Source organism: Furipterus horrens, unplaced genomic scaffold (assembly GCF_987537825.1).
Source record: "Furipterus horrens unplaced genomic scaffold, mFurHor1.1.pri manual_scaffold_5, whole genome shotgun sequence".
In the NCBI taxonomy this organism is placed as follows: domain Eukaryota; kingdom Metazoa; phylum Chordata; class Mammalia; order Chiroptera; family Furipteridae; genus Furipterus; species Furipterus horrens.
This window is the reverse complement of record NW_028327175.1, coordinates 150382233-150405278: the sequence shown is the minus strand read 5'-3', so window position 1 is coordinate 150405278 and position 23046 is coordinate 150382233. Positions and strand designations below refer to the sequence as shown.

The 23046-nt window shown below is 39.4% G+C and overlaps 1 protein-coding gene across 2 annotated transcripts in view; it reads right to left on the bottom strand.

The window, feature by feature from the left end:
* The window catches only part of BICC1 (BicC family RNA binding protein 1), a 298849-nt gene that overhangs the window by 2603 nt on the left and 273200 nt on the right, over nucleotides 1–23046 (bottom strand). Inside the window, exons 16-21 of one of the 2 annotated variants that reach the window (XM_090278054.1) lie at nucleotides 21125–21164; nucleotides 20611–20765; nucleotides 12751–12907; nucleotides 8904–9064; nucleotides 5127–5226; nucleotides 2344–2422 (exon numbers count right to left, since the gene is read on the bottom strand). In XM_090278054.1, coding sequence (XP_090134180.1) covers nucleotides 2367–2422; nucleotides 5127–5226; nucleotides 8904–9064; nucleotides 12751–12907; nucleotides 20611–20765; nucleotides 21125–21164 — 669 coding nt within the window. In that variant the 3' untranslated portion in view covers nucleotides 2344–2366. The remainder of the gene's footprint in view (nucleotides 1–2343; nucleotides 2423–5126; nucleotides 5227–8903; nucleotides 9065–12750; nucleotides 12908–20610; nucleotides 20766–21124; nucleotides 21165–23046) is intronic. The other variant, XM_090278052.1, reaches the window with a different exon arrangement.

Sequence of the window (23046 nt, the reverse complement as noted above, 5' to 3'; positions counted from 1 at the left end):
GTCAGCTGAAAGAACCAAGGACAGCAAATAGTTTTTATTGCAGTTCGTAAATTATCTGGGGGATATGTCACCCTCAGAACCCTCCAAACTCTAGATATACAAATTAGACGGTATGTCCTATCCCAAATTTCATTTCGGAGGCAATGGGAGGGGGGGTCATCAAACTGGTGAAAGGCATGAGAGGATGTATCGCCAATGACACAGAAAATTATTATAGCTGTCAGACTCACCCATGGCAAATACAGCAATTGTTGAATTATTAAAGTCATACATGAAAAGAAGACACCCTCCCTCCCCCACTGAACACTAGAATAATGGAGGAGCACAGTGAAGGTCAGCCACAGCTCCACCAGCTCAGGAGGCCTGTGCTCCTCCAGCCAGAAGAGCTGCATAAAGAAGCATGTCAGCAGGAGGTTTACTTGAAGAAAAAACTAACTTAGTGAAATCAGCAACCATTTAGGAAATGGATACAACTGAAAACAACCAATACTTGAACCTAAATTTTCAGGGAAAAACCCAAGATGCTCAATTTCAAAGAAACCAGAGTACTTAGGAAACACTTTTTTCCCCCCAAGTAAAAATTAATTGAAGTGACCTACCTTGTTTATGACTATGCAGCCCCTCCGTCCCCTCCCCCCATACACAGAAATCCTCAAATCGACTGATGGCACTCTCTCTGGTGAACTCACACAAGTACATAGAACGGTCAGACTCTGGAAATTAGGGTTCTGATAGCCACCAAATGCAAATATCTCCAAACTTGTTCAATTTCAAGTAGAGATATAATAGAAATAATGTGCTTAAAGTCGTCTTTTCTTTTTTTGAGCAGAGTGGAACCAGTAATTTAGCACCTTATATTGGCTTATACTCAGTACTTTTTCAACCACACACAGATACTATCCCTTTTTGAATTCAGAAGCTGCACTGCAAACTCAGCCTGCTGCAGCAACGCTGAGGCTGAAAACACAGACGCAGGCTGCAGGGGTTCACAGGTGGCCAGGGACAGCCATGTGGCCAGAAGGGCTCCCATCTCGTGAGTCCTGGAAAACGGACCAACATCCTTAACATTTCACCTCACTGCCTTGCAAAATAGAAATGTCTGCCCCCCAGGGGCAATGCAAGAATGGAGACATCTTTTTTTCACATTTAAGTCCTCCTTAAAGGGTAGATAATAATACCATTCTCCATTATATAGATAAGGAAACTGAGTTTTAAAAATAGCCAAAGTCCTGGCTGCTGTGGATCAGTGGATTGAGCGCTGGCCTGCGAACCAAGTGTCGCTGGTTCGAGTCCCAATCAGGGCACATGACTAGTTTGCACGCCAGGTCCCCAGTTGGGGGCACGAGTGAGAGGCAACCACACAGTGATGTTTCTCTCCCTCTCTTTCTCCTTCCCCTCTCTCTAAAAATAAATAAATAAACAAATTAATTAATTAATTTAAAAAAATAACCAAAGTAAGTTGTCCACACAAGCTAAAATCCTGCCTGATGCAAAGGGGTCATGCCCTGGGCTGGAGTGATCCATCCACTGTGTGGAGAAGACCAATCAAAGCATCAGGAATACAAATGTGAGAAACTGATATTTCCATGTATGCCAGAGAACAGTGTTTTACCTCATAGTTTACTATCCCAAAAATTTTTTAAATAGAAAATTGTAGCTTAAAACATACAGGCATGCTTATAAGATTGGCTGTTGTTTCAAGTTTCTGAAGAAACAGAGTAGCAATGATATTCCTAGTAAAAGATGAACTCATGTATCTTATTAAAAAACAAATTCATAAATCGAGATGGAATTTAATATATTTAAAGGCAATTGTAGGAGAGTTAAGAATAAATGAATCCTATCAAGTGCACAACCTAGGAAAGTTTTATCACCTTCAAGTTAAAACACTTTCTTTGGTCTTCATTTTCTCATGGGCAAATAACCCACAAATCAGAAGGACATACATTCCCATATGAGAGAGAAGGAAAGGAATGAAGGAGGTCAAACACTATTCTCCCCTATCACACAGAACATGACCGATTGAGCACATGAAAAAATTGGGCCATTGAAGAAGATCAACTTTTCAATAGACATTGAGAACTTTATTCTGAAAAGTCTTATCAACTAGATTTTTGAGAGAATAAAATGATCATGAAGGAATTCAGCTATTCCAAAAAGAATGTAATTTCTAAGATACATGCTTCCAAATGTGAAGCAGAGATAAATCTTCTAGCGAGGTTATCAAGGGTCAAGTCCTACTGAAGAGACTTTACTTCTTGTTGTTTTTTAAATTAAAAATCAAATTCCTTCCTCTAATTTTTTTTTCAGTAAGCCTAAAGGATAGTTTTGGAAAATACCAACCTTTTTCTTTGAAATTCCAAGGTTCACACAATCCTGGCAGCTCTCAGGATCTTGTTGCGGATCTGAACAGAGTCACAAACTAAAAGAATAGGTCGGGAAATGTTAGATCTACCTGAGGCCATGGTGGGAAGCCTGTCAACAGGATGCTAAACTTCCTGTCACTTAATCCCTGTACATTTAATTACTTACTAAAAACTCAAAGAAATTTTAAAATATTCAAAAAACCATGGATTTAGAAAAAATCAATTTTTTCTCTGATCCATTTCTACCAGAGATAAATCTTATCTCCTCCTGTAACATTAAATTAATGTCTTCTGGCCCCAAATTTTAAAAATAACCAAACCTTACACTGAAAGAACTCTTGATTATAAGTAAGTATAAAACTCCACAAAATTTAAAAAGGAAGTATGAGCAAAATCTGTACCTAACCAAACTATATAATCACAAGACAAACGTAGCGAAGGCTGCTCAGCTACCTTGCATCGATGTGGGAATGCAATGTTCTGAAACTATAAATGGATGTATTTCTTATGAGTTGAATTGGAAAACGAAGCTTTTGATAAAGGGCTTCTTGATAAAAACTTGCAGAGAAAACAATTTCCTAGGTTCAAACAAATGCACTCAACTAAGTAAGGTGAAATCATTAAATTAATCAAATACTTCCTGCTGCACAGAGCATTCATAAGGCATTCGTAAGACATCTTATTCAAAGTCTAATTCCCTTACAAAGCAAGGACCTGTGAATCCCACTGAGAGAGGCTGGCTACAGAAGTAGTTTATATAACCTCAATAGAACCACAATGAAGATGAGGCTTGGAGAAAAAAAATTCTTTTAAAGAGGATTTCAAATCCCTGCTCCTTCGCACTCTACTCCCTCAAACCCACCTGGAATACATCACAAATGTGTTCCAAATAAAGATTCTAACAATCCATCTGGAACCTATGAAAGTATTTAGAGACATCTGCTTGTTGCTGGAAGCCTTGCAGACCCAAAGAAAGGACTTAGTTTTCATTACACTGTCACTGGCATTCCATGACTCTCCAGTGAAACATTATGGCGTCCTGGAGCATACACTTCTCTGGTACAAACGTGCTGACCCACAGGCCTATTTTAATAATATAAGTGTGGAGATTATGTGAGTTAATAAAATTTCAAGTAGTATAAATTCCTTTTGCAAATTAATAAAAGAATATGAAAATGTGTAAAGTTAATTTCGTTCTAAGAACAGCCCTCTGAGGCTGAGCTTTAGGATAAACAAGTCTAAAAAACTGTTCCATTGCCATATACAGCAAAAAGAGAAAAAAAAACAAGGGAGGTCCCTGAAGAACACGTACTGTAAAAACTGATGATATACCACATGGAAGGACAGACGAAGAAACAGAAGGTAACCTCAAATGATCATCTATTCCAATTCACCTTCATGGTTTGGAAACTCACCCAAGGACTCATGAGTTGGCAGAGGCAAAGCCCAAATCTCCTTGTTTCAATACAGTGTCCTTTGTACTATATCAGGCAAAGAAGAAAAAGCGTCTGCACTTTGGAGCTCCATTTATGCAGCTGCTTGGGTGCACAGGGTGGAGGAAGACTTCTCCAAATGATATGTGCAGAACCGTCTTTATCCACAGAGGAACCTAACAAGCTGCTCAATGGCTGCATTTCCAACCCTATTTCAAAGCTGCTCTGCTTATGTCTGCTTCAGATATTAGGTCAATAGGTAAGATTTCCTATAGAAAAGAGGGTGGGGATGCAATCTGCTGCTAAAAGAAATGGACAACCACTGAGGTTTACATCTTACTTGCTGATCTGATTAGTGAATGCTGTTTGCAAAGGACTTTCACCAGTCAGAGGCTACTGCCGACCTGCAACTTCAGTGTTCTGAAAAAGCAGTCATTTTCTCACTGCACCTGACACTTGGTGTCTCTCTCTGTTTGAGAGACTGGCACACATATAATTGACATTCATGAACTTAATCAGAAAGTCTTCGAAAAGTAACCCCATTTTTTTTTACCCCAAATTTCTTCCTCATATCTCTCTAAATACCTGTTGCAGGTACATTGTTATGTATTTGCCAACTCCTGACTCATCATCTGGCTCAATTCTTTTCAAAGAGGAGGTACCCCATAAATATGTATAGAGCATTTTGTTATACATAGAATATAAAAACCAATGCACACAAAGGCAGTCTGGGAGACAACATTATTTTCCTTCACTCTGACTACTTTCAGGATCCTACAGCCTTCTGTGATTCACTAGTCCTATTAAAACTTTAGGAAAAAATAAAAAAAGCATTGAGATAGGTAATACTGTCAGGTTCCAGCTATACTAAGGAACATTATTTTTTCCACTGGTGCAATGACCTCAGTTGGTGTACAAGGACACGTGCACTTGAAACATGACAGCCAAACCTGAATCATTACTTACTAACCCGATGGTTATTGATTAACACAACCACAAAAAGAAAAAGAAAAAAAAGAGAGAGAATTAAACTGCTTCCCAGTCTCATGTTCTGCAAAGGGCAATTTTCGTTAGATCTTGCTGAAGAAATATGTTTAAGAAATGACATGACATTGCCACGGAGGCTTTTCAGGCAATGTCTTGATGAAAGAGTGGGGGTGTTCTCAGCATCTGTCTCACTGTTAGCAGGACAACACTCTGAAACCAAAGCCGCCAAGGTGCCAGGGCAGTAAGCAAGTGGTGAATGGGTAGAACCAGACCCACTGGCTGAGACGACTGGCAGAGGTTATTCAGATTTTCAGATGAGCCTATGAGCATTTATATTCACCTGAGATTGCGAGCAGCATTTTCCTCCTGGCACCAAAAGTAGTAATTCCCAGCTCTTTCAGGTCCTGATCTGTGAGAGTGAGGAATGTCTGCAGGTCGATCTGTGGATGAAAAAGAAATCTATAACCAATATAATGAATACTTATTTTCTTCCTCACTATAGGTTCAACCCAATTGTACACCTATTTTATTTATCAATTATGCTCTGCCTACATTCATAAAAGAATGGTGGTGTCACAAAACATAAGGGACAAGAGTTAAGTAATTAAGGTGATGAAAAAGTGATTATTCTAGCTGAAGACTTAGTCTAAGCCAGTGATTTACTGCACTTGAGTTAAAAACTGAGGTCTGAGCATCCTGACAGCCAAGACAAAAAAGGGAAATACAAGTTGCACATTTTTTGTGAACTGATAAAAGGAACATTACATATCTGTCCAGGAGAGAGAAAATATTTCTTAGTTTTGAATTCTAAATCAGTCAAGTATATCTCCATAAAAAGAAACTGAATAATAAATACCATAGATATCTCCCACTGTGTTCTACATAAGAATGATAGAAGAACTCCCAGACTACACCAGATCCATGACTCACGCAGCCAAGTCTGGCAGGCTATCTGAAAGGGGCACACGAGAGTGTTTCCAGGAACAGTATAACTATACTCTTTGGCATCAGCAACCAAGTGTGGTGGGAAGCAGCCCAAGGATCCCACCCTGCCCTTGAAGACAGTGTGGAAGAACAGAAAGGCAATGAATGGGCTCTGAGGCAAGAGAGACATGGGTTCAAAGTCTGACTCTGACGATACTTCTGTGTGTGCGCAGGTTGACAGCAGTATACCTTGCAGGGCTGTTGTAAGCATTAAATGATTGTAGATATAAAGCAGCAGGCTCACCAAGGGGGTCAAATAATGGGCAGCCGTGGTTGTTAATAATGTATATAAACATATCTGGGGAAGTTGCTAAATAAATCTTCAACCTGTTTAAAATAAATCTCACGAGGTTCCTTAATGGGGGTTCTTATTAACTCATATCTGAATATTAGAAAATATCCTAAATGAAGGAGCAGTAGCAGATTTTAACCCACCCAAAAAGAGTGAAATATACTTTTCAATTATAAGAACTTACTTTGAAATTTTGTTTTGACTTAGAAATTACATCCAGATCTTATAAAACCCAGATCTTATAAAACCTTTTTATCATGTATCATAGTTATCATTTAACAGAGGTCTAAAGCTATGTTTTAAGAAATTCTACTTAATGGAGACTATGTCAGGTGTCCCCAAACTCTTCTTAAAGGGCCACACAGTAAATATTTTAAGCTTTGTGGGACGTACTGTCTCTATTGCTGCTACTCAACTCTGCCGTTTTAGCTCAAAAGCAACCAAAAACAGTATGTAAATTAGTAAGTGTAGCTGTGTTCCAATAAAGTTCCATTTACCAAATCAGGTAGAAGGTCTGCAGGACGTAGACCACTGACCCCTGCTCTAGCTAATACAGTATTAGATAAAGCCACCCTAGCTTTGTGTTATATTTTCTTCCTTTTGGAAATAACTGGATAAGAAGTCGTCGGCGGCAGCCGTCCGTCTCGAGAGACGATGGTGTAGCTTCTTAAGAGTCTATCTGCACCGCCGAGAATGGTTGTGCAGTCCGACTCGGGAGTGACACGGTAGGATAAGAAGTACCTATAATATATTTATATCTATGTTTCTTCAAATAGGAAATAAATAAATAAACTCAGAATATTACTGAATAATATCTAATCACTTAAATGGAGACCTTCTGTTTCTGGACAAGTTAAAATACTTCTGCCTTTTAACTTCTCAATCAACCACCTTCATCTAACCAATAAGACTAAATAAAAAACTAACTGCTGCAAGTTCTTGATGCATTGATGATGAAAATGTTAGTCAACTTATAAAATCTTTAGTTAAATGAACATTAATTTAGATGTAGGAAAAAGAAACAAAATTAATACCCTAAAATCCAATATACACATAAGAACCTTTTTTTGGTATTAAAAAAGCAAACAAGTTCAGCAATTAAATCTAAGTTACTGAGCCATGGGCAATACCTTAAGTTTATGATACAAAGTCCTTAATAAAAATTCTAGATTCTTCATTCACTGATACTTAGCTTAAGCAGACATTCTCTAAGATAAAATAAAGTCAACTAATATCAAACCTAGATCAAACAGATACATATAGTTAGTCTAACTTTCTGTTACATTGTGTTAGCTGTGCCCTAGTAAAATGACTTTATTAGAAAGAATCATGCTCTTTTCTTTATGCCAGTGCATAATGGCCATGGCTGATAAGTTAGACCAAAATCCATGACAGGACTTGCTGCAGGCAGGTAGAGAGCCATGAGCAGAGCAAGGACAATGGGCCAGGTACAGAAGATCACCAGGGCGGAAAGCCCCAGGTGCCTGGCAATGGGCAAAACTGGGAAGCAAGGACCTCACCCCCAGGGTAACTTTTCCTCCCCTAGTATAGCATATTGCTGGTCATGTGGTTTGGGACCCCCTGGCCTTTCCTCCCTACAGATCACATCTAGGCCTCAGTTATATTTCAGCTCCAGGCCCAGAAAAGCAGCAAAAGCAGAGAAGCCACGCCATGGCTGCCACAGCACCAGCTGCACTGACTAATGCTCCCCCCTACCCTGGCATCCATCAGTAGGCAGAGACCGAGACCCTGAAAGGGCACACCTGGAAAGCTGATGAAGATTCTGCTGAAACCTTCCCCTGAGACTTCCCCTAAGATTCCCATCTGCAGGAGAGAGATAAAAACTGAAGGACAAAGGACCCAGCTCGGGTTCTCCCTCTGGGGAGCACACACGTGCCTTTTCGTCTCCCTCTTCTTCCCCGACAGGCACGCATCTCCTAAACTCTCAGGGTTCCCAGGAGACTTGTGACCAGGAAGCACCCGGCATCGGCAGCTCGTCTGGGGCTAACAGCCTGACCCTGTCTCCAGGGCCCCTCTTCTCTGACTTCCCTGTGAGCTAAAGCAGCTCAGCCTGGGCTCTCCAGTTGCTTCTTCTATGCTAAGCCCTTCCTTGTTTCACTGTCCTGAGTGTGCTTTTGCTGTGGCCAATAAGTTCTTGCTTTAATGAAGTCTGTCTCTTGACTGAAATCTTTCCTTCAAGGAGATGAGAACCGAGGTCTCATCATCTCGCTGGTAACAGTGGTTCAGAGCCATCTTAGTATTCTCTCAGTTTAGGCAAAACCCGAACAGTAATAGAATTAATAACTAACAGGTAAAAAGAATATATTATATTTTGTGAGAATTAGACTTCAGTAACAAAACTAGGATGGGGTAAAAATATCCGCACATTTATTTCTGATACTATTAGTATTTACTTTTATATTCAAATGTCAGTAACATAACTAGGATGGGGTAAAAAACAACCACACATTTATTTCAGAGACTGTTATTTACTTTTAAGAGCTATAAAGATAACAGTGAAATCATATTAAATAGAGACTTGTTGCTGACCTTAATAGAGCTATGAATCAAAAGTTCCTATGAATAGGTCTTTTAGCTAAAACTGTTGAAGGTGTCTTTTTGTGAACACCATTTTCTAAATTTCTGCTATCCGGTGTTTACTAGTTGCACTAAATAAATAGGGAATGAGATCACGTTTTTCCTAGCAGCAAAAACAAGCTACAAGACTTGAATAAATGCTTCGTGAAAGCACAGTCATAGGTCAATGCGTGATTTCATTCTAGAAGTTGTCATACACACAACCCAAACAAAGATGCACGGGAAAAATAAACAGTGACTGACCTCTTGTTGCTGGAAGACGTCTGTATATTTGCCCAGACCCAGTTTGCTGAAGAGCTCGGGAAGGTCGGAGCCTTTGAAAGAGCTGTTTAGGTTACAGCCATTGCTTCCTGTCAGCGAGGAAATGCAGTCCATGTAATTGCTGCTGCTGAGATAGTGTTCCGCTGAAGGGCAAATGAGAGACAGGCTTGAAGTGCAAATGCCCACAGAGAGCAAGGTTTAATTAAAAGTTTTAATCACTCAAATATTTCAACTTCATTGTTGGGATGAACAGAACAGTAGCTGCAGAAACAGAGCAATCCTTTACTGAAGGAAACATCGGCTTTTCATTAAGGAAATGCTGGTTATTGCTTTCAGAGTGACTCTTGCCATTTAAAAGGTTACACGTGGAAGGCAGCAATTTAGCAACAGTGTCTCTGCAGTTAATAATCATTAATCATTTTCACCTGGAGCATTCAGAAACATTTGCTCTTTGTAACTGACTGCATGTGAATTAAAGGGCATTTGGGAGGAAGATCCTGAGGAGACAATAAAGGTACAGGAAGTTACTGTAAGTCCAGGCTCTATTTGGGTGGCAGGATGGCTCTCTGTCTCCACTCTTGTGTTCACCTGTGGTCAAAGGAATTGTATGATATTGCACCTTGTAAATCTTCTTCCCAACACAATATAATTGGGCTGTAAGCTCACAAATTAGAGATCTTCCAAAATTAAGAGTATCATGAAGTGAGAAAAGAATGATGCTGGAATTCCTGGATTTAACTTAAGACAGAAATAAATCTGTCTCGAGAAAAATTCTAAGACAGCAAGGCTGAGCTTTGCCTCAGCTCTGCAACTAATGTGATGGGCAAAGATTTCTCCATGTTGTCTATGATTCTCCAACCCGGTGACATGCACAGCTGAATGATGGACCAGTGAGCCACACCAAGCACTTGACCAAATATCTAAACAATCTTCAAGATCTGCTCTGGAGAGCTGCAGAGCTGTGCAGCCTGTCCTACATCCCTGACCAACAACTGGCTCTTGTCCATGTGGGAATTTGATCCTCTTATACCAAAGCTGCAGTTTCACAAGGGAGTCCCAGGGGGAGGAGGAAAGAGGACACTCTCCTAGCCAATCAGATCCATTTAATCTCCAGGATCAATGCAATTACCAAATCTAAGAATCTCATTCTGCATTGTTTTAGGTGCCACTATTTACTTTCTTCAGTAGTTTTCATCTCCCAATTGAGAAGTCCTTTATATATCTCAAGTGGAAGGAATTTCCCGACAAGGGTTCTCTTTCCCTTAAAAATAGATCTTTTATCTCTTGTGGAGAGAATGTGTAGAGGAAAGTTCCGGGACCAAGTTCCTCCACCATCTGAAGGTAAGGCCCCAATGTCATCAAAAAAGTGAGGTACTGGGTCAAGGGTGATGCAAAGCAGAATATGATGAGCATGTGGGAGGAACCACAGGACTTGATAGCTTGGCAGGTTGACTATCTAATTCATTGTCCAAATGATAAATTTACTTTGTTGAGAATAAAAGTGGGAGTTATTGAGAATTAACACTGGAACAACTACCATAAACAGGGATGCCTGAGAAAGATCCAGGCATTGCTAACATTGACAGGATGGCAAAAAATTATTTTAAATTGTGCTGTTTGGCATAACAGCCATTGGCTATATGCAACTATTAGCAAATAAAATGCCTATAAGTAAAATACACACCAGATTTTAAAGACTTAGTACAGAAAAATAATGTAAAACATTACATTAAAATGTCTTTACATAGATTATCTGATTAAATAATATTTTGCATATAGTGGGTTAAGCAAATACATTAATAAAACTTTTAAGAAGTGCTAAAATAAAGTTTTCTTTGTGATATTTATTATGGTACATAACTTTCTTTACATTTTTTTTTATTTTAACTACTTAGAGATTCTGTATTCATTCCATATTTTCTTTTAAGCCCCCTACTTTTGAAATATCTAACAAAAGCAAAATAACTGATTCTTTAATGATTCCTTTTTATTAGTGAATCCCTATAGTTTGAGCCTAATCCTAAACTTCAGTGAAGCTAAGTTTACAGTCGATTTTAATTATCTGGCATTAAGTGAAGGGAAAGGAGATAAAGATAGAAAAGGAGAGGCACAAAACTAATTTATTTTGGGTTACAGAACAGAGATCGTTTTCACTCCTAGACCTGCACCTGGCACCGGCCCACCTCTCAGCGCCCTCCTCCTGTCAGTGATGGAGGATCCCCCCAAAACTGATAGGAAATATCCAGGCTATCACAGACAGTACACTTGGGAATGAAAAAGCGGACCATGCCTTCGTATTCAGACTTGCCTGACACCACACTGGTCTTTCCAGATCTTAGACTCCTGACAGCATGGCCAACTTAATGGACGGTAACAACTGACTCACTGTCTACTATGCTCGTTTAGATTGCTCTTATTTAAGTAGTCTTCAAATACTCCAAGCTACATATTCCAGGATTCCAAATTTGTCTAAAACCTGAAGAAAGGCATTTATTGTGAGTACTACTGTCAATTCTTGTCTGTTTACCTTTTTTTTTATTTTTTTTTATTTTGGTTTTTCAATTACAGTTGTCCCCTTTTCCCCTAATTCCTCTCCCCCACCCAACCCACCCCCTCTCCCGCAATCATATCCCTCCCCGTTGTCCATGTCCATGAGTCTTTTATATGGATTCTTTGACTAATCCCTTCCCTTACTTATCCCCCTTCTCTCCCTCTCCCCTCCCCCCTATTGACTGCTATTCTGCTCTTTGTTCTATTTAGTTCCTTTGTTTGTGTTGTTCTTTAGTTTCCTGTATTAGGTGATATCATATGGTATTTTTCTTTCTTTGCCTGGCTTATTTTATACAGCCCAAAAGTGTGGGTGCTATTATAGACAAAACCACTGGACTCATGCTGAGTCTTAACCATATAAGTTTAAAGCCCAAACCCTTACACTTCACACCTTTTTTTCTATTTACAGTAGTCCCTCACTATATCGTGGTTCACTTATCGCAGCCTCACTGTATCATGGGATTTTTAAAAATACTATATTTAATAATTTATCGCGGGTTTTTCACTATATTGCAGGATTTTGCAGTACTGTATACGCATGTTGTTAAAGTATGTAGGTTTAAGAATATAGAATAAATGTAAGGTTCCTACTTCGCGGGGGGATCTGGAACATAATACACATGATAAGTGAGGGAATACTGTATGTCAATTCAGCTATATCTTGTCAATTTAAAATATCAAATGCTGCTTTTCACCTTAAGTCTCTACTCACTGAGTAGACTTTTCTTTTATTGCCCAAGATGCAAATCTGATCACATTCTACTTAGCTTCTTTAGGTCTCTGTCTTTTCCTGATGAGAAAAAGCATCTTCTGAATGTTTGTGTTTGCATGACTCACTCATATATTCATTCAACAAGCATTTACTGAGCACCTACTAGGTGTCAAATACTATTAGATATTTGGGAAGAAATAACAGATAAGGCACAGCCTAACAGAACGCCTGGTATATGGGCACTTAATAAGTTTACTAAATGAATAAATATGGTCCCTGGCTGTGGAGCTCAAGTTCTACAGGAAGAGACAATAATATAAATATGTAATTACACTTCAGCATAAGTGCTAGAGTAAGAGCATATACAAAATGTGTTGAAAACAGAAAACTACCTGGTCTGTTCCACTAGGAAAAATAAGGGAAGCTTCACAGAGGAGGTGGCAGGTGAGTTACAACAAACACTTGAAGGTATGGAGTACAGACTGTATACTTGAACATCGCCCTCAACCAAATAAACAAATTTCGAGCTGATTACACCTAAATGCACGATTAAAAGTCAAAGCTCACTTGATTTGTTCTGTTTGCGCTTGGGGCTGCCAATAGAAGCTGCAAATTCACTATGACTCACGGATCCTATTCCATTTCGGTCTCTCCAGTTATCAGATTCACTTCCACTTCCCAAATGCTCGCGACTGTTGGATCTTGAGAGGGACATTGATGAGCCCTGTAAACAATCAAAGCCAGGTAAGGAAATGTTTAATAAGGTGGGTTTTCTGGGGTGGGAGTAGAAAAGAATCCCCAGTAGATAACCGCCATTTACTTCAGTTGCTAACCACTGCAGTTAGCCACGAAGGCTGATTCTCGGGAAGAGGCTGTGGTGCCTGTCTGTCTACATCCTTGTCTTCCAGCCACCAAGGGCTTGGTAATATACACAGTGACGTTTTTGTTCATCAAGAGGGTGCCCAGCAGAGTTCTAAGAGTCCTCGATATAAAGACTTACTCCTGTAAGAATCTATAAGAGATTCTCTGCCTTGTATCACACAGAAGGGCAAATAGTGGAGAGGAGAGGAGTAGGCAGATCCAATGCTTTGACAAGAATCCAGCTCCCAGGCTAATAAAGTTGGACAGTGGAGGGAGGTATGGCATTTCTCCTGCATTGACCTCATCTAAATAGGATCTCTCCGACAAATTACAAATACCTGGAAAAATCTACCTTATTTAATTTCTCCAAGTCAAAATAAAAATAATAATTTAAAAGATCTCAAAGTCTGTACTGAACTTGCACTTATTCCTCCTTTTATTTATTTAATCACCATATTACAGACACCTTACTTTGCACTGTATCTAGAGTAGTAAACTCAAGATTCTCTAATTTTCAGTCAAGAGGGAGGTGCAACCATAGAAAGAATTACAACCAGATCTCAAAAAGAAATAACAACCAGAACCATCAGAAAATTGAGCTATATGGAAGTCTGACAACCAAGGATTTAAAGAAGTCACATTCATCCAGATCGGTTGGGGAACGGAGTCACAGAGATGGGTTGGGGAAGTGATGTGGCTAGGACAAGCAGTGGCAGAACAGATAGTCCCACACTCACGTGTGGTAGACAAAAATCTGGAGGGATACCCTGGGAGCAAGCAAACCCAGACTCAGGGCAGACCACACAGCCCAGGGTTCCAGCACCAGGAAGATGAAGCCCCCATTACCTCTGGCTGTAAAAATCAGTGGGGGTTGCGGCAGCGGAAGAAGCTGCTGGATTTTCACCACTTAAAGGGCCCAAATGGTCTTAGAACATACGCAGACCTCAGGACAGCAACTGAAAAGGTGTCAATCACATACGGGAAGTGGGAAGTGACTGGAAATGGGGCAAGTGCGGGGCAAATCTCCCAAAGCTAGGCAGTGGCATTATCCCCTCTCCAAATCCCCCACCACACAGCTACAAAGTGGTGAAGCAGGTAGCCCCACACTGGCAATTATCTAAGGCTCTGCCCCACACAATTTACAGGTGCCTTTGCTACATAGGCCACACTACTAAGATAGGGAGTAAAAAAAGCAGCTCTACTTAACACACAGAAACAAACACAGGGAGGCTGCCAAATTGATGACACAAAGAAATATGGCCCAAATGAAATAACAGAACAAAACCCCAGAATAAGAATTAAACAAAACGAAGATAGCCAACCTAATCAGATGCAGAGTTCAAAATACTGGTTATAAAGATGCTCAAGAAACAGCATAAAAAAGCATAAAAATGCAGAAATAAAGTTTACATTAAGTGAAATAAAGAAAAATCTACAGGGAACCAACAGTGGAGGGGATGAAGCCGAGAATGAAATCAATGATTTGGAACATAAGGGAGAAAAAATAATTTAAAAGGCAAGGAGAGGCTAAGGAGTCTCTGGGACATCTTCAAACGTACCAACATCCAAATCATAGGGGTGCCAGAAAGAGAAGAGAAAGAACAAGAAATGGAAAACTTATTTGAAAAAATAATGAAAGAAAACTTCCCTAATTTGGTGAAAGAAATAGACATACAAGTCCAAGAAGCACAGAGTCCCAAACAAGATAGACCTAAATAGGACCACACCAAGACATATCATAATTAAAATACCAAAGGTTAAAGAAAAAGAGAATCTTAAAAGCAGCAAGAGAAAAGCAGGGTTACCTACAAAGGCATTCCCATAAGCTTATTTCTCAAAAGAAACCTTGCAGGCAATAAGGGACTGGCAAGAAGTATTCAAAGTGATGAAGAGCAAGGACCTACAATCTAGATTACATTATCCAGCAAAGCTATCACTTAGAATGGAAGGGCAGATAAAGTGCTTCCCAGACAAGGTAAAGCTAAAGAAGTTCATCATCACCAAGCCCTTATTAATGAAATGTTAAAGGGATTTGTTTAAGAGAAAGATCAAAACTATGAACATTAAAATGACAAAAAACTCACAGCTATCAACAACTGAATCCAGGGAACATGTACAAATAACCCATGGACATGCACAACAGGGTGGGGATTGACTGTGGGAAGGTTGGTGGGTGGGGTAGGGGAGAGCGATGGGGGAAAAACTGGGACAACTGTGAAAGAACAATAAAAAAGTAACCAAAGAAAGCAAATTTGAAATATATTAGTAGTAGGAAGAAGGTATTGTGTATATGGGTGTTCACTATTAAATTCTTTCAACTTTCAAAAGACAAAACCAAATTAAGCAGACAACCAGAACAGGAACAGAGCCATAGGTATGGAGATCATTTGGAGGGTTATCAGCTGGGAGGGGGAGAATGGGGGAAAGGATGCAGGGATCAAGAAGCATAATAGGTAGGTACAGAATAGACAGGGAGATGTTAAGAATAGTATAGGAAAGGGAGAAGCATGGCCCACAGACATGAACTAAGAGGGGGAAGATAATGGGTGAAGGGGGCAAAGGGGGAAAAATCGGGACAACTGTAACAGCATAATCAATAAAATATACTTTAAAAAGATTCTCTGATTTTCAAAGTTTTATGTCCACTGAGGAATTCCAAGAGAATCCTTTTCTATTCAGCTCAATAATCTCACTTTGGACACCACAGCTGGCCATGGCTTCCTTTAACACCTTCTTTTTCAGGGTATCATGACACCACCCTCCCCAGGTTTCCTGCCTGCCTCACTGTAGCCTTGTAGGATCTTCCTCTCGTTTCCACTTCAAATGTCCTGTTTCTCTTCTCTTCTCTTCTTCCTCTCCTCTCCCTCTCCCTCTCCCTCTCCCTCTCCCTCTCCCTCTCCCTCTCCCTCTTCCTCTCCTCTCCTCTCCTCTCCTCCTCTTCTCTCTCTCTCTCTCTCTCTCTCTCTCTCTCTCTCTCTCTCTCTCTCTCTCTCTCTCTCTCTCTCTCCTCTACGTTCCTGCCTCACAGGCATTTTAAATGTAGAGTGTTTGAAATTGAATTGTAAACCTGTCCCCACTAACTACACCCAAACCTACTTTACGACAGGTTGAGGTACTCCATAACTGAGCCTCTGCCTATCTCTCCAACCTTATCTTCAACGCTCTACCACCCTATATACCTGTGCTCCATGAACTTCCCAGCCGGTTCTGACTTCAGGATGAGCCCGCCAGCTGTTCCCCTGGCCTAACACTTTCCCTAGGTCTTCACAAGGCTGGCCCTTTCCTGTCATCTAGGTCTTAGCTTGAATGCCATCTCATTCAGACCTGCTATCACAACCCAATCTAAGGCAGCCTGTTTCATATCTATCAGGGACTTTTATTAACTAATGCCTTCCTATTTGCTTGTTTTGTATCACTCTTTACCCACAAAAATGAAAGCTCTATTCATGAAAGGAAGAGCCTAGATTCAAGCATTGTCTCTTTAATGCCTATAATTGTGTCTGGAACATAGATGTCGCTTAAAAAATACCTGTGGAATTACAGAATCTCATAGGTACATTTTCCTACATTTATAGAATGTTATTTGCTGACTTTTGGAAAGAGGTATAGGGAAAGGACAGCTCCTTGGACCAAAAAACAAACAAAACAACCCTGGCTTTTCCATTAAAACAATCTTTAACACGATGCTTCAACCAGATAAATCCAGTGCAGCAAGGAAAACAACAACATGCTCAAAACTGGTAATTACCAGAGGCATTAATGAGATCATTGTATGTTACTTGTATGTATTTTTAAAATTCTGCATCTAAACTCTTCTGATAATTAAAAAACAACAACAACATTAATCTAGGATCTAAGCTGACTTAATTCACACACTGTGTCAGACCTGGCTAAACACAGTGATTTCTAAAAACATTAAGTAAAATAAACTCTTGTGATATCTACTAGTTTGTTATCTACTAATTAATCTAAACCTCACCTACACTCTTAGATTTATAAGACTTAAAATAATTGGACAACCTCATTACTCTTAGTGCTGAGAAATTAAAAATCATCTTTGACTCCTATGCTCCAGATAATGTGACCATTATTTATGCTTTTAAGATTTAAGTGGCAAAAAGAAAAGGAAAAGACCAAGCCTTTTGTAGTTTTGTTGATGTGACATCTATTGCAGGCCCAAGCAGCCTTTTGCTTGACCTTGTGTCACAGTATATCATCAAGTAGATAGGGTTATATTTCTTGAGTCTTAAAGAAAACAAAACAAAACAAAACAAAACAAAAAGCCTCAAGCTCCCTTAGGAACAGGCCAACTTCCCAAAGCTGCCCTAAAACTGGAAACAATCACTCTAGTCTAGCTTCTCAGTAATCCGAATGAGGAGCTCAGAGCATCACCTTCTTGCCTCAAGTACGTTTCCCAGAACAGGGAACTCTGTGTACCTCGATCCCTGGCACACTGAGTGAGCAGCCCATGCCCATCAGGACCTACTGGCTGACACGCCTCCTTGCACAGCATTCTACTTACCCATCTGGTTCTGTTTTCTTGGAAAAGAATAAGGATAAACAGTGTTTCTAGCCACCCTCTAATTTAAAAATATTAGTGCTATGAACAGAGATGTGGTCAATCTTTTAGTAAAAATTAACTTCTATTTCCCTTAGGCCCTTCTCCATCCCACCTCGTCCCCATGTCCTGACGCAAACAGCAATCCCCACTTCCTGCCCAGTTTCTGAGCCCTCTGAGCTATTGCAGAATAGAGAGAGCTACTGCTGCAGAATATCAGATCATGCTACGTAAGGGCTGGGCGGCCCTGGCAGCCCCTTTCAGTTGATTTGTGATGCATGAGGAAAAGTTCAAGTCCTCCACACCAGGGAGAATTTGAACACCATTCCCAAAGAAAGCTTGATTTTTATCTTTTCGTCAGTAGTGTTTAAAGGGGCCACAAATAAATGCAGGTTACATGGTAAACACTGAGCTAGCTGGTCATATCCTCCCCGAACCTTTCTGTATGAATGGGTCATTAGACATCAGCCAGGAAAGTGCAAAAGGCTGGCCCAAGATGGACAAAGCAAGTAACGCCACAGGAGGGGGTTCAGCCACTGATCAGGCTCCTGACACACAAAAAGTGGTCCTCCCATCCATGGTTAAGAGCCAGAGCAGCAAAGTCAGGTTCTGACATCATCATTTGTGCATCATTCCCCTTTATTTACATCGCTGTAGAGCTGGGCAGACAAGGGTGCCAAATTAAATCGTTTAAGGTTTTTGCTGAAAATGTATATTCCTGATTCCCACTCCCTACCTGATGAATGAGATCCTGGAGGAAGAATCTGCATTTTTATCAAGATCGCCAAGGGATTCTTTTCTGTTAAGGTAATGGCAACAAGGCTCTAGATCATTTATATATCGCCTTTGCTATGTGCCCTCTTGGGTTAAACCATTAGAAAGAGGAGTAAAAGGAAATCTTGTAAAATGAGTTCAAATCCTTTCTTTGAAACCTACTGCCATGACCTCAAGTAAGGCACTTAACTGTTCTGGGTCCTCTTTCCTCCCTGGGAGTTTGAAGGGATCAAATAAGCTTGTGGATGAAAATGCACCCTCTAAACCATGAAGAAATAAATGAATGTGGTTTAAGATAATTACCACTAGTGCATTATGCATTCATGTAATACTCTGAAGTATTCCTTTGGCTATAAAAAGTATATCTAGTTTGAATGTGCTGAAATACTTCCAGCAATAAGCATTCATATAGATAACCTCATCTTTCACCAGGCTCTGGGTTTTCTTCAGGGTAAAGTCATCCAGTGGAAATAAGAGGAACTGCTAAATATTACTCAGAACCTGCCATACATCATGCTGCTCACTAGATGCCCTCTCCCAGGTCACCCTCAAAACAACTCAAGTGAGAAAAAGGCTCAGAGGAGTGAAGCCACAAGCAGTGGTGGCTGTCAGACCCCCAGCCCCTGCACTTGACCACTACATTATTAGAATGATCATCACTTCAAACCATCATTACTGTTGGTCTCTGAGAACAGAAATGAACTAGCATTTCTACAATGAAATATTTAATCTCTGAAAGTGCAGAAGCACAAGCAACCACTAACACTCCACTGTACCAAAACAAAAGTGAGTGAAAAAGATGAGGCTGTAAGTGCCTCAGTTGAAAGAATTAGCATAGCAGTTTGAAGGTCTCAGCCAGCAAAAGATGTTTAGTGTCTCTCAGAGCTATAGCGGCAGAAAGAGGAGTGTACCTCCTAGAGCGGTGGTTCTCAACCTTCCTATTGCTGTGACCCTTTAATATAGTTCCTCATGTCGTGGTGACCCCCAACCATAACTAAAGTATAGTGATTAATCACAAAAACAATATGTAATTATATATGTGTTTTCCGATGGTCTTAGGTGACCCCTGTGAAAGGGTCGTTTGACCCCCAAAGGGGTTGTGACCCACAGGTTGCGAACCACTGTCCTAGAGCCTCAAAATGTTTCCTAATGGTGCCTACACTCCAGCTGCTGACAGTAACTTCAACCTTTAAAGATAGCCTGCCAGGCTGCTACTGGGGGTCTGACAATGAAATTCACAGGAGACTGTTCTCTCTAGTATTTCGATAGTATTTTCTTTATCACTTACTCAAAGAAACAAAGAAAAAATGCACATGTTTGCTTTTACCCTTCACCAACAGTCTAATTTATTACAAAGAAAATAGGTAAAGAAAAGAAGGTCAATCTACAAATGCTAATTATTAGACTAACAATTATGAAACCCTTCACCAGTATTTGTTTTGCAGTCTACAGTGTTCTGGTTGAATGTTGTGATTCTTGGATCAATCATTTCCATCTGTGCTTGGGTTTGTACAGTCTCCCCAGTATTGTGAGTGTGTGAGTGTGCTCTCTTACTCCACCCCCACTCCCAAAAGGCTGATAGCCAAAATCTGATCCTCTGCCACTGACAAGGTCTTGCTGAGTGAGTCACGTGCAGCCTGGCTGGCTGGGAAGCAGGGAACTCTGGATCCCTTCTCCACATGGTGCAGATGCCAGCTTCCCAGTCTCACTCGGAGCAGGGCAGCCAACATCTGGGAAACATAAAATTTTGGAGCTCTTGTTTGTGATACTTCCTGCTATGTTCCTGGCACACCTGAACACAGTGGATTTTTAAATCATATCTGAAAACTTATTTTTATTGAATATTTGCCTTTTCTCCCTATGGTGGGCTTGCTAGTGATACCTTGGATAAAGAGATTCTTTATATAGTTTATGGAGTATTATTACATCTGTCCTTTGCTTAATCTCGCCCTTGCTCTAGCATTTATGACATTTATGACATTGTTAGGGGTAACAAAAACACATTTATCTAAATTCACATTTCTTTAACAGCTGATCAACAACTTGAGAGAAGGTACAAACGACAGCTTAGTACATTAGACTGCATCAATTTTATAGTAATATGTTTATAAGAATAAAAATTAAATCCCCATTCGTAACTTTTCCTTAAGTAAATAAAGAATGGGAGGGGAGAGATGACTGTTCTCTTTTGATGAGAGACTAGACAGGAAGGGTATGTAGAGATGGCTACTGACCTCGAAAGTGGTTGTCATTGTGGGTTTGTAGGACACATGGTTGGCCCTTCTCAGCTCCTTGATAGTCTCTGCTGGCATGGATTTAGAAAACCCAAGGCCACTCCAGGTATTTGTAGGTGTTCTGACCTCTGTCACCACTGGTTTCTTTAACATAGCTTTGGAAAACAGAATATAAAACAAATGCTTGATATTTTTAATATATTTCTTAAAATACTGTTGAGTGTTGTTTCTTTGATATATATAAAGAAATCATAACTGAATATTATGCCTTAAATTATCTTCCTAAAACATTTTATAAAAAGTAATGGTAAATTTTAGTATGTGATATTATTTCATAATTGAGCTAATGCTAATCTAGTAAACACAATACATTCAATCTCAACAAAAGTTGTGCAACTTTGAACCTTAACAATTTTTAAATGAAGGTCCAATTTCACAATTCAGCATCAATATTGGAAAACTTTTTAAGCATCTATGGAAAAAAGAAAGTATAGATCATTGATGTATCACATACCTTTGGTTGCTAATAGCTTCTTTTGTTCATAGTCAAATGCCTAAAAATAAAACGGAGAAAAAATATTTTTACTGCCAGAGTACCCAAATGTCATGCCAATACTCCATGATTAGAAAACAAAGGTTTTGGCTATAGTCCACGGATCTGCCTGGGACATAAGCTAAGCTTTGTACTGTAACATGCCATTAATTCAGTGCAAGTCTGATCAATTTAAACATGTTTTCAAAACTAAGTGGTTAGAATAATAAAGCACTACTTCTGACTTTAAGTCATGACAGTGACAAGGGTTAGAAAGTTTCTTTCAAAAGGAAAAATATCCTATTTACTACAAGTATTTAAAACACTAGAACAGGTATACACTAAAGTATAGTAAATAATAATAATTATGCTAAGTTTCAAAATAATGCATTACAAAAATGCTTTCAGGTTAGTTACTAGCCTCGTTTGTTTCTCAAAATCCCCCCTTCAACGAATGGCCTAAAGTGGTGTAATGTTCAGACAACTTAAGAAATTAGCCTAATTGCAGTAGTCTTGCTTTTGAAAGGAGATAAATGGCCAATGTCTAGCTTCAAGCTACAATAACATTAAGCATCACAATAAAAGTAAACCTAGTTACCTTTATTGCATAGGAGTAGGGTGGCACTCTCCATTCTTTTCATTTACAATGAATAAGTGACATATGACACAGTCAGGTCTACATAGAACCCAAGGCGGTGTGTTTTGAAGAAAGTAGTCTCAAATGCTAATCCAGTGTCCTCAACTCCCCAGTTTAGGAACTAGCTAAGACTTGATTTAACAATGTCTTGAAGGCCTACCTGGAGGCTTGAGAACCAACTGGCCAGACCTCTTTTGACCCTCTTCCTAGGAGGACTATATCACCATATGTAGGGTGCATGGCCAGGTAATTTACAGTCTGAAACAGCATATTCCTGAGAGTGAATATGCCAAAAATAATAATTAGGTCAGGATAATGGAAGTAAATGGGCTGACCTAGACAAATCATTAATTCTAAGAACATGGCAGTAAATCGGGAGAGCCAGGTTTTTAGAGAACACAACTGGATGATTTTTTTTTTAAATCTTAGGTCTAAAATGGCACTGGAAATTAAAAACACCTTCTAACGATTAATGTCTAAGGCAAGGTGTGGGAAGATCCTAAGTTCACTTATTCAATAAATATTTATTGAGTGCCTCTGGTTAGAGATACTGTGCTGTACTTTGTGGAAGAATACAATAATTAATCAAAAATAATCTATAGTATGAAAGCATGTAGAGTCTTAGCAGGGATGGGTAAAAGAAATAACTACAAAATAAATTAGGAAGTAAGAAAAGTGTGGAAAGAGAGCTGGAGATATACCATTGCAAGAAAATTAGCAGGCAAGATATATGATTTTTAGCTGATAGAATCAGGGAAGTCTTCAATCTTTCTCCCTGTCAGTACTCAGTGACTATTATGATTGATTTTTCAGTGATTTTAAAAGTCAGCTGGCATAAATACATCTATTTAAGTTGAAACTACCACCAAGAACATTTCTTATCCATCCTAAAGGAAACATGAAAATGGTTCATTCTAGGTATAAAACTGATGGGAAAAAACCACAAATAGATCATAAAGCGGATTTGATACTTCTTAGATGAAACAATTTCAATTTATAGTAACTGAAAATGAATCCACCAGAGAAAACATAATAAATATCTTTTTTTTTTAACTTTGATACTTTATAAATGCCATGGCTTTTGTAAAAACATTCATCTAAAAACTCATGAAAATGTTCAAATGCAAAGGATTAAAAGAACAGATAAGCTGGAATTATAGAAGTAAAATTTAGTTCCATGAATTAATTTCTTTGACATATCTGTGACAGCTTTGTTTCTAGGATTTTGTGAAATGTTTTTCCCTTTTCTTGGAGGTGGGGAGATGGA